Source organism: Schistocerca gregaria, chromosome 3 (genome assembly GCF_023897955.1).
Source record: "Schistocerca gregaria isolate iqSchGreg1 chromosome 3, iqSchGreg1.2, whole genome shotgun sequence".
Lineage (NCBI taxonomy): Eukaryota > Metazoa > Arthropoda > Insecta > Orthoptera > Acrididae > Schistocerca > Schistocerca gregaria.
Genome location: NC_064922.1, coordinates 827,003,397 through 827,020,129, shown reverse-complemented (window position 1 = coordinate 827,020,129; position 16,733 = coordinate 827,003,397). Strand labels below are relative to the sequence as shown.

The window sequence follows — 16,733 nt, the reverse complement described above, 5'->3', positions numbered from 1 at the left end:
CGGTTCAATGTACTTGACTCCACAGGTTTGGCAATCAACACTCGCATTTTTAAGTAAGGTAAGCTCATCTACAAAGGCGAGGTCGCAGCACATCGGTCCGGAACCGCGTGACTGCTACGGTCGCAGGTTCGAATCCTGCCTCGGGCATGGATGTGTGTGATGTCCTTAGGTTAGTTAGGGTTAAGTAGTTCTAAGCTCTAGGGGACTGATGATCACAGCTGTTAAGTCCCATAGTGCAAAGAGCCATTTGAACCATTTGAGCAGCACATCGGGAGGGATAAACCGGTTGCTAACCATCCTGGAGTAAAAAATAAAACAAAAAGTAAAATCACATGGTTTTTAATTGTCCTGGGGCCAAAAGCTGCAAGCACAGCTAAACAGCATCGGTTTCTAACTGTCATGAGAATCGTGTTCAGTGCGCCGTCCACCGTTTTCTGCCACAACTAGAAATGGAGAAACAGCACGTTACACAACAGATCGCAGTGTCTCCGAGGTCACCTTCAGAATGGGCAATGCTTGACTTTTCAGCGTTCAACACAACTTCTTTCGGGTAACACTGGATCCGAAAGCCACAAGGATGAAGCGCAGATAATGTGGACAGCCAGACTGTAGGGAAATGACGGCTGACAACACTAACATTTCCGAAATGCCTCCGCAGCAGGCGTTGCACTGGCTTTGCAATGAGCGCAGGAGCGCCATCTTGGATAGAAATTATCCTAAGTACCCATCCACACTGTTGAAGGGTTGGAGTGACGCTGGTGCGCAGAAGACTCTCATAGCGTTTTACCAGTGGCGGTACAGGTACCATGATCCGCAGGACTCATCTCCTCGAAAAAATACGGCCCTACGATAGCACGCTACCACCTTTCCAGAATGAGGTGGCATCTGCTGAAGTGTGTGCTGGTTTTCCTTTGTCCGTATTCCGCAATTCTGCAGATTGACATACCGGTGGAGATGGAAGTGAGCTTCGTCTGAGCACAAAGTGTCCCATGGCCATTTACTGTCCAGTTACTTGCGAGCAACAAATTCAAGAGCGAACCTTTGTCTTGTTGGCAGCTCAGCAGGGGGCAGAGCTCCTCAAAATGGGTGATTCTGAATTGAAAGCAATGCAGGGTGTTCCGTAGGATTTCGTGCACCGTGCGCGCAGGCATGTCCAACGTTCTGGCAATTCCCCGTGCGCTGCATGTTTTCACACCTGCAATCCTGCGGCCACATCTCCAACACACGTCGGATCACGCTACATTCCAAAATAATCTTTCGAATTTTGTAATTATTTCCTCGAGACCCTTAGCACTCATCGAACCAATGGCTTTTTCCACAACCTTTGTGTCCGGAACTTCTGCAGAGCTACTGGCGTACAGTCACCGTTTTTGTGCAAGAATTTTTGCTGCAGCGCGTGATCTTTCATGGAGACAGTATTGCTGGGCGTCTCGGATGCAAACTGAGTAATAGCCGTGTGCCACGCGTCTCTTGGTGAGCACATTCTGATGCTTGCAGCGCCTTCTCCACACTGCCTCCTCTTTGCCTCGCTATTATTTCCCAAACTGGCTTTCATAACCTGCGACCAAGAGACCACCTATTCTTCAAATTTTCGTTGTCTTTTTCCCTTGGCGTTTTTCCTTCCTTCGATAATATGCTGCTCAATTTTGACGTCATTCTGAGCAGTGGTTCTCTTTCTACAGCGTTTTTAACCGGAAATTTCAATAACCGATGTCCCTATATAAATAACGGTTACAAACTAATAAACCTAGAATAATACACCATGTGATCAAAAGTATCCGGCCACCCCCCAAAACATACGTTTTTAATATTTGGTACATTGTCCTGCCACCTACATCCAGGTACTCCATATGAGAGACCTCAGTAGTCATTAGACATCGTGAGACAGCAGAATGGGGCGCTCCGCAGAACTCACGGACTTCGAACGTGTTCAGGTGCTTGGGTGTCACTTGTGTCATACGTATGCAAGCGAGATTTCCACACTCCTAAACTTTCCTAAGTCTACTGGTCCGATGTGGTAGTGAAGTGGAAAAGTGAAGGGACACTGACAGCACAGAAGCGTACAGGCCGACCTCGTCCGTTGACTGACAGAAATCGCCGACTGTTGGAGAGGGTCGTAATGTGTAATAGGCAGACATCTATTAAGACCATCACACAGAATTTCCAAACTGCATCAGGATCCACTGCAAGTACTATGATAGTTAGGCGGGAGGTGAGAAAACTTGCAGTTCATGGTCGAGAGGTTGCTCATAAGGCACACATCACGCTGGTAAATGACAACGACTCAACAGAGGGAAAACTTTGTGTGCAATGACGAATCAGGTACACGATGTGGCGATCCGGTTGCAGGGTGTGTGTACGGTGAATGCCCGCAGGACGTCATCTGCCAGCGTGTGTAGAGCCAACAGTAAAATTCGGAGGCGGCGGTGTTACGGCGTCGTCGTGTTTTCAATGGAGGGGGCTTGCACCCCTTGTTGCTTTCCGTGGCACTATCACAGCACAAGCCTACATTGATGTTTTAAGCACCTTCTTGCTTCCCACTGTTGAAGAGCAATCCGGGGATGGCGAGTGCGTCTTTCAACACGATCTAGCACCTGTTCATAAGGCACGTCCTGTGGCGGAGTTGTTACACGACAATTACATCCATGTAATTGAATGACCTGCACAGAGTCCTGACCTGAATCCTATAGAACACAATTGGGATGTTTTGGAGCGCCGACTTCGTGCCAGGCCTCACCGACCACCATCAATACCTCTCCTCGGTGCAGTACTCCGTGAAGAATGAGCTGCCATTCAACAAAATACCTTCCAGCGCCAGACTGAACGTGCGCCTGCGAGAATGGAAGCTGTCATCAAGGCAAAGGGTGGGCCAACACCATATTGAATTCCTGCATTACAGACGGAAGACACCACGAACTTCTAAGACATATTCAGCCAGGTGTCCGGATACTTTTGATCACATGGTATATATATCTACAACTGTCCACTTTTGCAAAGCAGTGTATGGTTCAGCTTGAGGGGTGCTCAGAAGAAACATTACTGGATGTGAAGTGATATCTGTACACATCGATGGTACAATAGTGGATGGTGCATTATGTTTCAAGAAATAGAAGAAGGAACCGATGAATATAAGAAAAATCCTAAAGTATTCTTTTCGGTTTCGCCCAGCCGCTCATTCGTAAGTAACAGGGATTTATCTTTCAGATTTATTTTACGCCTATCACAACATTTCATGAACTCAAGGAGCACAAACAGAAAAGTACCCAGTCAGCATCATCAGCTGATGATTCCCGGGGTCTATTCGTTTCACTGAGCTTTTAATTTCCAGCTTCGGCTTGTATCGGCAGGACACAAAAAAGACAAACACGAGGCAGGTTTGCACCCAGCGTGACAGGCCGTAACAGGCAGCGACAGGGTCCCCTGTGGCCCAAGCTGCCAACCTTGTTACGATAGATCTCACGTATTTCATCAAGAACAGAAATAGGTTTCGATGAGTTAGTGGTATTCTGTATTCTGCAATATATGAGCTAAAACCCACCAAACATACACTTATCAGCGAGCACACTCTTATGTGCAAACGATTCAAAATACGCCCATTTATTTACTTATTTGCGAAGTATCACAGAAAGTAAAGACAATAATGAAATGAAAACCAGTTCATTAGCAAGCTATGCCGTCAGACTATTAGATGTCGATTTTTCTTCCTGTTACCGAGCAGCTTCCACAAAATACAAAATACATAGCCTTACCGTCAGTTGGGGTTGGGTTGTTTGGGGGGGGGGGGGGGGGGGGAAGCCCAGACAGTGAGGTAATCGGTCTCGTCGGATTAGGGAGGAACGGGGAAGGAAGTCGGCCGTGCCCTTTCAAAGGAACCACCTCGGTATTAGCCTGGAGCGATTTAGGGAAATCACGGAAAAACTAAATCAGAATGGCTGGACGCGGGATTGAACCGTCGTCCTCCCGAATCTTACCGACAGTCATTTTTCCCACGAGCCAGTCGCGAGTGGAGCAAGGTAGGGACACCAGAAGTTCCGTGTTAATCCAGACGATACGACTCAAATACATCACTATGTTGTATCTTTGTCGTTCTATTGTAAACCAGTTAAGTCACTTCAACTGGCTTTCTTTATGCTCTACAGACGCGCGTAGTTTCTGTATCACATCACCGGTTGCGTCGCATGTCTTATCACCTCATTGTGAACTGCACGTTACTGCCGACAAGTGATATCAGTCTTCATGTGATCGTGCCAAACACACACACACAAACACACCTTGTATTTAATCGCAACGTACACATTTTTCTCTTCCCCGTAACTTCAGAGATGACATTCGTATCGGTAATATAACTTGTTTAGGAAGAGCAGATTTACCTAATTCTTGAGGTTTCTTCCTGTAATGAGGTTACTACTTCGATCAGAAGTTATATTTTAGTTAATTTTGAAATTATTCGTCACATAATCATTATCATCAGCATCATCATCATGTCGCAAACGGCTGCTTTCAGCAGGAAGATGACCACTGGCTAGTCGAAATTGATTACGGCAACGCAAATGCACATCCGATTCTGTCGTTTAAAATGTAAACAATAAAATAACAGGCGGCCGGGGTGGCCGAGCGGTTCTAGGCGCTACAATCTGGAACCGCGCGACCGCTACGGTCACAGGTTAGAATTCTGCCTTGGGCATGGATGTGTGTGATATCCTTATGTTAGTTAGATTTAAGTAGTTCAAAGTTCTAGGGGACTGATGACCGTAGAAGTTAAAGTCCCATAGTGCTCAGAGCAACTTTAGCCAATAAAATAACATAATAAGACACTCATTTAATGTTAATAGTCAGTATGACATATTTTTCCAGAAATCTTCATCTAAAGCGCATGGAGGACACTTTTACAGACATTCGCCGGCCTAGCAATTCAAATGACATATGCTAGGAATAAGGTTTGCCGCAGTGCTACCAACTTAAAACTTGTATACGAATGTAGCACAATCACACTAGCCATGCTGTTAGTAAATGACTTAAGCGATGTGGCCATGTCCTTACCTTTGCTAGACACAACAGTGCCTCAAAATATATGTACTTTTTAAATTATTTTATCTCTGAAATGAAGGGTAATAATGTTCTTCCTTCACTAGCTAGAACATTTTGGACATGTTTGAGTCATGTAATAATACACTCGCTATGATAAAGTAGTGCGCTCGTACCTCGGACAAGATGTCATGATTAATTGTCTTTATTTAATTGAATATAAAATTTTAAACGTGAATCACGCTGTCAGATTATGCGAGGAAAAAAGTAAGCGTTTTATGTGAGACTTTTTAGCTCAATAAAGACAAAACATGACAACAGAAAAACAACGAATAACATTTACAAATAAACACACTTACTATGGTAATACTAAAAATATGTAATTCCATCATTATTAAACTGACTAATAAGTGTATGATCTATATCGTGAAACATGAACAAGTGACAGTAAGTCAGAGTCACATTTTTGGGTGAGCACGGGCTCTCTTTTGCCCTCATTTAAGAATACTGTGCTCCTCGAAATTTTCTAATACAATAGACTTGTGACAAACCAATATCCAGCAGTCAGTGTTATTCATCTGGGGAATTCAGTAGAAGATATTTATACCACATGAATGTATTCACATTTATAATTTCTCTGTCAGGAAATTCGGTTCTGTTTGGCATCTTTTTCTTCTAAAATCCTTTGAAGGCTTTATCCACGGCATCCGTTTAACAAGACATTGCGCTTAATGTGATTTTTTTCCATCGTTGTATGAGGTGACAAACTTTTTATTGACTTCGCAGCAAATAAAAAGAAGCGTGAACTGCTTTCAGCGTGGATGATCAGTGGTAAAACAGCATGAGGCAGTGGTAGTGAAATGAACAATTCCTAATTTCGCTTATGTTGCCATATATCTGCACAGATTTGTAATGTTTAAAAAGTCTGATAACTGTTGACTATAAAATTATGGTTCTTATTCTTATCCGATGGACCAACTAAGCTCCACGTCGTAATTTAATGTCTTTATTGGTTTTCCTTATCCTGTCTTCCAGTACTGCTTCAGCGTTCATCTTTTTTTTTTTTTTTCAATCGATAAAAACGGAACCCTTACCCGAATAGGCGTATGAACTTGAAATATATGTCACATACCTAGGTCTATGGTCCCTAGGAGATATAAAAAACTGAAAATTCCAAGTCAGTGCAATCAAAAGATACAGCCATTTACGTCACATATTTTGAAACCGGAAAACTCGCTCATCAAAACCTATACGCTACTTTCCTCTGACGTAGAATCGTGAAATGTGGCAATAAATTGGGCTTAACAATACAACTAACAGAAAAATATCCGTAAATTGTTAATTTGTAATTATACCACACAATTTTTTTTTGTCATTTGTATCCGACTGTCTGTCTGCACGACCCCATTTCCTACGGAATGGGTAGACATTTGAAGCTGAAATTTATATCACATAGTAAGGAGTTTAGTCCCTTGCCGTTTTAATAAATGTAAGCTTCCAAGTCAATGGAATCAGAAGCTATAGCCATTTAAGTACAAGTACACTCCTGGAAATGGAAAAAAGAACACATTGACACCGGTGTGTCAGACCCACCATACTTGCTCCGGACACTGTGAGAGGGCTGTACAAGCAATGATCACACGCACGGTACAGCGGACACACCAGGAACCGCGGTGTTGGCCGTCGAATGGCGCTAGCTGCGCAGCATTTGTGCACCGCCGCCGTCAGTGTCAGCCAGTTTGCCGTGGCATACTGAGCTCCATCGCAGTCTTTAACACTGGTAGCATGCCGCGACAGCGTGGACGTGAACCGTATGTGCAGTTGACGGACTTTGAGCGAGGGCGTATAGTGGGCATGCGGGAGGCCGGGTGAACGTACCGCCGAATTGCTCAACACGTGGGGCGTGAGGTCTCCACAGTACATCGATGTTGTCGCCAGTGGTCGGCGGAAGGTGCACGTGCCCGTCGACCTGGGACCGGACCGCAGTGACGCACGGATGCACGCCGTAGGGGACCGCACCGCCACTTCCCAGCAAATTAGGGACACTGTTGCTCCTGGGGTATCGGCGAGGACCATTCGCAACCGTCTCCATGAAGCTGGGCTACGGTCCCGCACACCGTTAGGCCGTCTTCCGCTCACGCCCCAACATCGTGCAGCCCGCATCCAGTGGTGTCGCGACAGGCGTGAATGGAGGGACGAATGGAGACTTGTCGTCTCTGCCTTGGTGCCAATGATGGTCGTATGCGTGTTTGGCGCCGTGCAGGTGAGCGCCACAATAAGGACTGCATACGACCGAGGCACACAGGGCCAACACCCGGCGTCATGGTGTTGGGAGCGATCTCCTACACTGGCCGTACACCTCTGGTGATCGTCGAGGGGACACTGAATAGTGCACGGTACATCCAAACCGTCATCGAACCCATCGTTCTACCATTCCTAGACCGGCAAGGGAAGTTGCTGTTCCAACAGGACAATGCACGTCCGCATGTATCCCGTGCCACCCAACGTGCTCAAGAAGGTGTAAGTCAACTACCCTGGCCAGCAAGATCTCCGGATCTGTCCCCCATTGAGCATGTTTGGGACTAGATGAAGCGTTGTCTCAAGCGGTCTGCACGTCCAGCACGAACGCTGGTCCAACTGAGGCGCCAGGTGGAAATGGTATGGCAAGCCGTTCCACAGGACTACATCCAGCATCTCTACGATCGTCACCATGGGAGAATAGCAGCCTGCATTGCTGCGAAAGGTGGATATACACTGTACGAGTGCCGACATTGTGCATGCTCTGTTACCTGTGTCTATGTGCCTGTGATTCTGTCAGTGTGATCGTGTGATGTATCTGACCCCAGGAATGTGTCAATAAAGTTTCCCCTTCCTGGGACAATGAATTCACGGTGTTCTTATTTCAATTTCCAGGAGTGTATTTGCAAACTCACTCATCAAACCCTATAGGATGCTTCCCATTGGCCTAGAATCGAGAAATTAAGTAGGAAGCAATGTTTCACAGTAAATCTAAAGGGGAATTACTGAGAAGTGTTAATCTGTATCATTATCGAACGAAACAAACTTCTTTTCCATTTTTTTGTCTCACTGTGTGTCTACGCGTCTTTAAGACTTCTTTCTCTCAGGCACGGGTAGAAGCTCCAAGTTAAAATTTATGTCACTTACTAAGGTCTGTGGTCTATTGCCGGTGCACAACATTTCATCTTCGAAGTGAATGTAATCAAAAAGTACGGTCACTTATGTCATATATTCTGGAATCTGCCAACTCACACACAAAAAGCTATAGGTTGTCAAATGAAACAAGTTTACTGTTACCAGTCACTGTTTATTTATCTCCACGGCGCGTTTCAAAGGTTTAAACCTCCTTCATCAGGTGGATTTACATTTTTTAATATGAGGTGTGCGTTGTGTATGTAATGCTATGAGGATGATGGAGGTTTAAATAGAAGAGTAAACTCCTTGTTTCATTTTATGTCAATAACAGACTAACCGAAAATATTCGCATTTAAAGTTAATCTGCCGAGTCAGGCAATCAAGGCTATTTTCAAGTACAAAAACACCTCAGAGAAGCTCTAAATGAAGACAAAATGGCTCTGATCACTATGGGACTTAACTTCTGAGGTCATCAGTCCCCTAGAACTTAGAACTACTTGAACCTAACTAACCTGAGGATATCACACACATGCATGCCCAAGTCAGGATTCGAAACTGCGATCGTAGCGGTCGAGCGGTTCCAGACCGTAGCGCATAGAACCGCTCGGCCACCCCGGACGGTGAAATGACAACACAGCATATTCACTTCAATAGTAATCGTCTCAAAAGTAACGTCATTCTAAATGATGTGTTACGGCTGTGAAAGGAACCTGTGACCACTGTAGGTAACAAAAGCCACAAACAGTGCCATGAGCTCCTCCAAAGAAATCGTAACACAACAAACAGACACACATGTCATATGACAAATGTAAATCCAAACGATGATGCAGTTTTAAACCTTTGAAACGTGTTGTGGAGATAAACAAACAGTGACCGGTAACAGTAAACATCTTGTTTGGTTTGGTGTCAATAACAGTGACGCTAAAGCCTAACCCGGAATGTTCGAATCTAAGCCTATAGGTTGACCTAGAATCACGAAATTTGGCAAGAAGCGCGGTTTCGCAGTTCAAGAAGGGAAAAAATCTAAAAATTGTGGAATCTGTAATCACATCAAAGAAAAAAGTATTTCTTTTCACATTTTTTGCCCAACTTATAACTTAAAATTGAAACATTCTCGCATGTCTTGGAATCTCTGGTACCAATATGTTGCCAATATCAATAACAGGGATGGATGAACTATCTATATGCATCAAGTTTTGTACGGAACCCTCCAAGAGGGCAAACTGCCGTATTTTTCTTGATGTCTTCTGACCACTTCGGCCAAGTTTTTTTTCAGTCTCCTACATAGGAACCCTATCATATTCAACACTTTTCGCTAACACTTATCAGTCAGTAGTTTCTTCAACACTATTTATTTTCTGAATCCTGTTCTACTTCGTGTATCCACATTGGACCACAAAAAGCCCTTTTTGCGAGAACCGCAGACGGTTGTGTACGCTGCACAGAAGATGAAATACATCGGGCTGGGGAATTCCGCATCATTCGAGTCCTGGTGTTTTCCAAACACGGCGCCCGGCCGGCCGATTAACGTGGTGCGCACAGACATACACACACACACTCACACACTTGGGCTTCCGCCCACATACACACAGGCACACGCACATTGTAGAGGAGAGCACCAAGAGCAGTGCGAAATTAGCCGCGGACGCACGCAGTGCTCGGTGTGAATATCAGCGCCAAGCCCACACCAGTGCGTACAATGGCCGCATTCAAACGGTCGGGCTTTTGTTCCGAAGCGCAGGTGTTTCTGCGCGCGCTACACCCGCCAGCGAAGCACTGGCGAGTCCATCATACATCTGTCTGTATGCCTAACGTATTCGGGGCAGAAAACTTAGCAACTGGTTGTAAATACTGTTACCTGAATCATAACCCTCGGTTACCCAGGGAAATATTGCTTCCATCAATTTGTCAAACAGTAAATTGTATTTATTCAGCCACATAGCGATGGATGTAATTTAATAATATTGAACATAATTTTGCTACATATTAAACGGCCACAGGCAGAGAACATGGGAAGTATTAATTTTACTGTTTGCTGTTCACGAAACAAAACGAAGGATACTACAATGCTGGCCGGTGTGGCCGAGCGGTTCTAGGCGCGTCAGTCTGGAACCGCGAGACCGCTACGGTCGCAGGTTCGAATTCTGCCTCGGGCATGTATGTGTGTGATGTGCTTAGGTTAGTTAGTTCTAAGGGACTGGTGACCACAGCAGTTAAGTCCCATAGTGCTCAGAGTCATTTGAACCATTTGTCATCATTTACCGTGAAGTATTTCAACAGTTGCTGTTCCAGCCATGTTTAAAATCTTGAACTACTCTATAATACTTTGGATCTAAACGTGATGACTAAGATAAATGTTGGGCTCCACATAAGGTATGTTATGTGTGTTTTGAAGATATGAGAAAATAGTTCAAAAAGGAGAAAAAGCCTTTAGATTTGCTGTTCCTATATGGAACGATCCAAGAAATCATTCCAATGGTTGCTACTTTTGCAGGGTTGGTCATAACTAAATAAAAGAAGGTAATGAGCTACCCTAACCTTCCGTCCACCATCAGACCAGTGGTGTAGATTTCCCGGTTCCTGAACCACCAGATAATTTAAATTCTATTCCACCAGAAATATTTTCTGATGTACTATGTGATTTGGATGAAACAGATGATGATGAATTCATTTGTAATACAGAGAGTCTAGAACCCAAATCGTTTGATGTGAACTTTGAATCCACAACGACGTTAAATGAGAAAGAAGCATCGGTATTATTCAAGGAAATCGTTACAATGTTCTCAGAACATGGAAAAGACCCTCAACGTGTTTCTATTACAGTTACAATGTTAAAGATGTTTAAAACTTTATGATTTTTGAGCAGCCACCTCGATTACTTCTCGAACAATATGGGAGGAGTTAGTGAGGAGCAAGGAGAGCGTTTTCACCAGGACATTAAAGTGATGGAAAAACTATACCAAGGCCGCCGGAACACCAACATGATGGGGGACGGCTGCTGGTCACTTCACCGAGAAGTCCAGCAAGCGACTCATCGTAGAAAAAGCTACACAAGAAGGTTCAAAGAAAAAAAGAGAAAGGAAATACAAACCAATTCCAGCTGACAAGTGAAACCTGTATTAATACATATCATTGTTTTAAGTAGCTTACTGTAAATACAAACTATGCCTATGTTGTAACACAGCATTTCACTAATTTCCCCGTTCACCGTATAGCAAAGGATTTTTATACTATATACTAAAACGCATACTGCTCGAAAACTATGGGTGATACAAAAAAAACTAAGGCTAGATTTGGACTCAGCTTATAAAAATCTAAAACGATCAGTTGTTGTTGTTGTTGTTGTGGTCTTTAGTCCAGAGACTGGTTTAATGCAGCTCTCCATGCTACTCTATCCTGTGCAAGCTTCTTCATCTCCCAGAACCTACTGCAATCGACATCCTTCTGAATCTGTTTAGTATATTCATCTCTTCTTCTCCCTCTACGATTTTTACCCTCCATGCTGCCCTCCAGTACTAAATTGGTGATCCCTTGATGCCTCAGAACACGTACTACCAACCTATCCCTTCTTCTAGTCAAGTTGTGCCACAAATTTCTCTTCTCTCCAATTCTAATCAATACCTCCTCGTTAGTTATGTGATCTACCCATCTAATCTTCAGCATTCTTCTGTAGCACCACATATCAGAAGCTTGTACTCTCTTCTGGTGTAAACTATTTATCGTCCACGTTTCACTTCCATACATGGCCACACTCCATACAAACACTTTCAGAACCGACTTCCTGACACTTAAATCTATACTCTGTGTTAACAAATTTATCTTCTTTAGAAACGCTTTCCTTGACATTGCCAGTGTACATTTTATATCCACTCTACGTCGACCATCATCAGTTATTTTGCTCCCGAAATAGCAAAACTCATTTTTTACTTTAAGCGTCTCATTTCCTAATCTAATTCGCGCAGTATCGCCCGATTTAATTCGACTACATTCCATTATCCTCGTTTTGCTTTTGTTGATGTTCATCTTATATCCTCCTTTCTAGACACTATCCATAACGTACAGCTGCTCTTCCACATCCTTTGCTGTCTGTGACAGAATTACAATGTCATCGGCGAACACTAAATTTTGTATTTCTTCTCCATGGATTTTAATACCTACTCCATATTTTTATTTTGTTTCCTCAACTGCTTGCTGAATATACAGATTGAATAACGTCGGGAATAGGCTACAACCCTTTCTCACTCCCTTCCGGATCACTGCTTCCCTTTCATGCCCCTCGACTTTTATAACTGCCTTCTGCTTTCTGTACAAATTGTAAATAGCCTTTCGCTCCCTGTATTTTACCCCTGCCACCTTCAGGATATGAAAGAGAGTATTTCAATCAACATTGTCAAAAGCTTTCTCTATGTCTACAAATGCTAGAAACGTAGGCTTGCATTTCCTTAATCTGTTCTCTAAGATAAGTCGTAGGGTCAGTGTTGCCTCATGTGTTCCAACATTTCTATGGAATCCAATCTGATCTCCCCCACGGTCGGCTTCTACCAGTTTTTCCATTCGTCTGTAAAGAATTGGTGTTACTATTTTGCAGCCGTAGCTTATTAAACTGATAGTACCGTAATTTTCCCATGTGTCAGCACCTGCTTTCTTTGGGATTGGAATTATTATATTCTTCTTGAAGTCTGAGGGTATTTCGCCTGTTTCATACATCTAGTCACCAGATGGTGGAGTTTTGTCAGGACTGGCTCTCCCAAGGCCATCAGTAGTTGTAATGGAATGTTGTCTACTCCCGGGGCGTTGTTTCGACTTAGGTCTTTCAGTTCTCTGTCAAACTCTTCACGCTGTATCATATCTCCCATGTCATCTTCTTCTACCTCCCATTTCCATAATATTGTCCCAAAAATGAGATCGACAGGAAGTGGCAAAGCAGGGTTGGCTAGAGGACAAATATAACGATGTAGAGGCTTATCTCACTAGGGGTAAGATAGATACTGCCTACAGGAAAATTGAAGAGACCTTTGGAGAAAAAGAACCACTTGCATGAATATCAAGAGGTCAGATGGAAACTCAGTTCTAAGTAAAGAAGGGAAAACAGAAAGGTGGAAGAAGTATATAGAGGGTCTATACAAGGACGAAGTTCTTGAGGACAGAGGTCAGCTTTCAAAGTAAAAAAAAAGTTTTTAAAATAATTTTTCATTGCCCTGTGTACTTTTTATTTTTTATTTTACTTAATTTGTATTTTTTATTTTATTTTCTTTTTTATTTAATTATTTTATAACGCATCTGATGATTGATCTCGTTTTATTGGTTTAGTTGCTGGTGTTATGATTTTGATCGGCATCGTAGCATCGTAAATATTGGTGAATGGTCGCAAGGATACATCAGTGTTGTGTTGGGGTGTCACAGTGGCCTATGTAAAAGAATGTGTATAGTAAGAGACACGTACCTTGTGGAAGATGACGAGCAGGTCCTCGAGCTTGCCGTGCAGGTCGCCGCAGATGGTGACCTGCTTGCTGACGGAGGTAGAGGCCTGGTTGAGGTTGGGCAGCCGCTTGAGTGCGGCGGCGGCCTCCCGCAGGATGCTGGCCACGTAGCGCGCGTGCAGGCGGTGCGGCTGCTGCAATCAGGACCGCGGAGACCACACACAGTGATTAGGCAGTCGGCCGCGCGGGGGGAAAGGGCGGGCAGGTGAGGTGCGGTTAGCCGCTGCTGTGCGCTCAGCCAGTACTGCGCGTGCGCTGCTCGTGACGCCGCCGGAAATACTGTCAGCTGGACGGCAGGAGTTGAAAGTAAACAGCGCCCCATTGTCGTCCCGCCTTACTCAGTATCATAAGGCGCGCTAATGCTATTGAATTTACACTACTGGCCCATAAAATTGCTACACCAAGAAGAAATGCAAATGATAAACGGGTATTCATTGGACAAATACATTATACTAGAAGTGACATGTGATTACATTTTCATGCAGTCTGGGTGAATAGATCCTGAGAAATCAGTAGCCAGAACAATCGCCTCTGGCCATAATAACGGCCTTGATACGCCTGGGCATTGAGTCAAACAGAGCATGGATGGCGTTTAGAGGTACAGCTGCCCATGCAGCTTCAACATGATACCACAGTTCATCAAGAGTAGTGACTGGCGTATTGTGACGAGCCAGTTGCTCGGCCACCATTGACCAGACGTTTTCAGTTGGTGAGAGATCTGGAGAATGTGCTGGCCAGGGCAGCAGTCGAACATTTTCGGTATCCAGAAAGGCCCGTACAGGACCTGCAACATGCGGTCGTGCATTATCCTGCTGAAATGTAGGGTTTCGCAGGGATCGAATGAAGGGTAGACCTACGTGTCGTAACACATCTGAAATGTAACGTCCACTGTTCAAAGTGTCTTCAGTGCGAACAAGAGGTGACCGAGACGTGTAACCAATGGCACCACATACTATCACGCCGAGTGATATGCCTGTATGGCGATGACGAATACAGGCTTCCAATGTGCGTTCACCACGATGCCGCCAAACACGGATGCGACCATCATGATGCTGTAAATAGAACCTGGATTCATCTGATGACGTTTTGCCATTCGTGAACCCAGGTTCGACGTTGAGTACAACATCTAAGGCGCTCCTCTCTTTCATGCAGCGTCAAGGGTAGCCGCACCCATGGTCTCCGAGCTGATAGTCCATGCTGCTGCAAACGTCGTTGAACTCTTCGTGCAGATGGTTGTTGTCTTGCAAACGTCCCCATCTCTTGACTCAGGGATTGAGACGTGGCTGGACGATCCGTTACAGCCATGCGGATTAGATGCATGTCATCTCGACTGCTAGTGATACGAGGCCGTTGGAATCCAGCAAAGCATTTCGTATTATCCTCTTGAACCCACTGATTCCATATTCTGCTAACAGTCATTGGATCCCGACCAACGCAAGCAGCAATGTCGCGTTACGATAAACCGCAATCGCGATAGGCTGCAATCAGACATTTATTAAGGCCGGAAACGTGATGGTACCCCTTTCTCCTCCTTACACGGGGCATCACAATAACGTTTCACCAGGCAACGCCGGTCAACTGCTGTTTGTGTTTGAGAAATCGGTTGGAAACTTTCCTCATGTCAGCACGTTGTACGTGTCGCCACTGGCGCCAACCATGTGTGAATGCTCTGAAAAACAAATCATTTGCGTTTCACAGCATCTTCTTCCTGTCGGTTAAATTACGCGTCTGTAGGATGTCATATTCGTGGTGTCACAATTTTAATGGCCAGAAGTGTAATTGCAGCATTGCCTTCGGAGCTAGGACTAGTCGCAAGCAAGAACGGGATTCAACATGTGTGTGTGTGTGTGTGTGTGTGTGTGTGTGTGTGTGTGTGTGTGTGTGTGTGTTTGTCGCAGACAGACTTTCTGGACACTCGTAAGTAGCGACAGAGCACAGTATCGCAGTAAAAGTCACTTTGTGTGGACCGTCGTCACGTTTGAGCAAATCTTATAAGTTTTGTTGCAACCTGTCATGAATGTCTATGACTGTCCATCTTTTCCATAGATGGTTGCGGGACTCGGCTGTTCGATACGGGATGTCAAAAACAAATACCTTTCAGCCGTCGAGTTATCAAATTTATTTCATTTGACTATCAGTTTCGGTGATTTACTACACCATCTTCAGGTGCCTGGCCGACGTGAAGTAAGATTCCACCTCGGTTGTTGTCGGCAGATGATGGTAGGAGGTATCCCTTTAGCAAACAGAAATCTACTAATACCAGTATTGTTGGCCCCCCTTTTTGTCACAACCAAGGTGGAATCTTCCTACGCGTCGGTCAGGGGCCTGAAGATGATGCAGTAAATCACCGAAACTGGTAGCCAAATAAAATATGTTTGGAAGCTGGAGGGCTGAAGGGTGTTTAATTAGACACCCTGTCTTGAACGTTGTGAAGAATCAGATGGAAGTATTTTTATGCGAGTGATCTCTATCCGCTAATAAGTCATAAGTAGTGTCGGCGTCAGCGGTTCATTAAACACTATCATGTATTACTGTAGGTATGTCCCCACAGTTCAATAAAAAACAGAATGAGAAGTTAAGATGGGACTTTTAACGCATGAGGAGTTCTACATAGCCTAGGGGTGCCAGTCTTTTACGATCGTTTCCGGGCAAATATAAACAAGGCTTTTTAGCGATGCTGTAGGGAACCCACAACTAAGGACAGTTCCACGCTAATGACATAAACATGAGAAGTTAGTATGAGCAGCAGTAAGAAGGTATACCACAAGAATATACAGATATAGTAATATGTACAGTATTGGATTGTTTTGAGGAAGGAGACCAGACAGTGAGGTCATCGGTCTCATCGGATTAGAGAAGGATGGGGAAGGAAGTCGGCCGTGCCATTTCAAAGGAACCATCCCCGCATTTGCCTGAAGCGATTTAGGGAAGCAATCAGTATAGTTCCTATGTTTCTGCCATACGTATTACTTCGTAGGTCGTACGTGGCAACTTATAGTGTCACAACCATGCAGCATGCAGAGCGAGGGACGCAAAGCGGCTCAGGCTGCGCCACCCCGCAACGCAGGCGCATCG

The 16,733-nt window shown here is 44.5% G+C and overlaps 1 protein-coding gene across 1 annotated transcript in view; it reads right to left on the bottom strand.

The window, feature by feature from the left end:
- LOC126355884 (serine/threonine-protein phosphatase rdgC) overlaps positions 1-16,733 on the bottom strand; it is a 1,775,952-nt gene that overhangs the window by 658,605 nt on the left and 1,100,614 nt on the right. Inside the window, exon 7 of the mRNA XM_050006387.1 lies at positions 13,622-13,792. Coding sequence (XP_049862344.1) covers positions 13,622-13,792 — 171 coding nt within the window. The remainder of the gene's footprint in view (positions 1-13,621; positions 13,793-16,733) is intronic.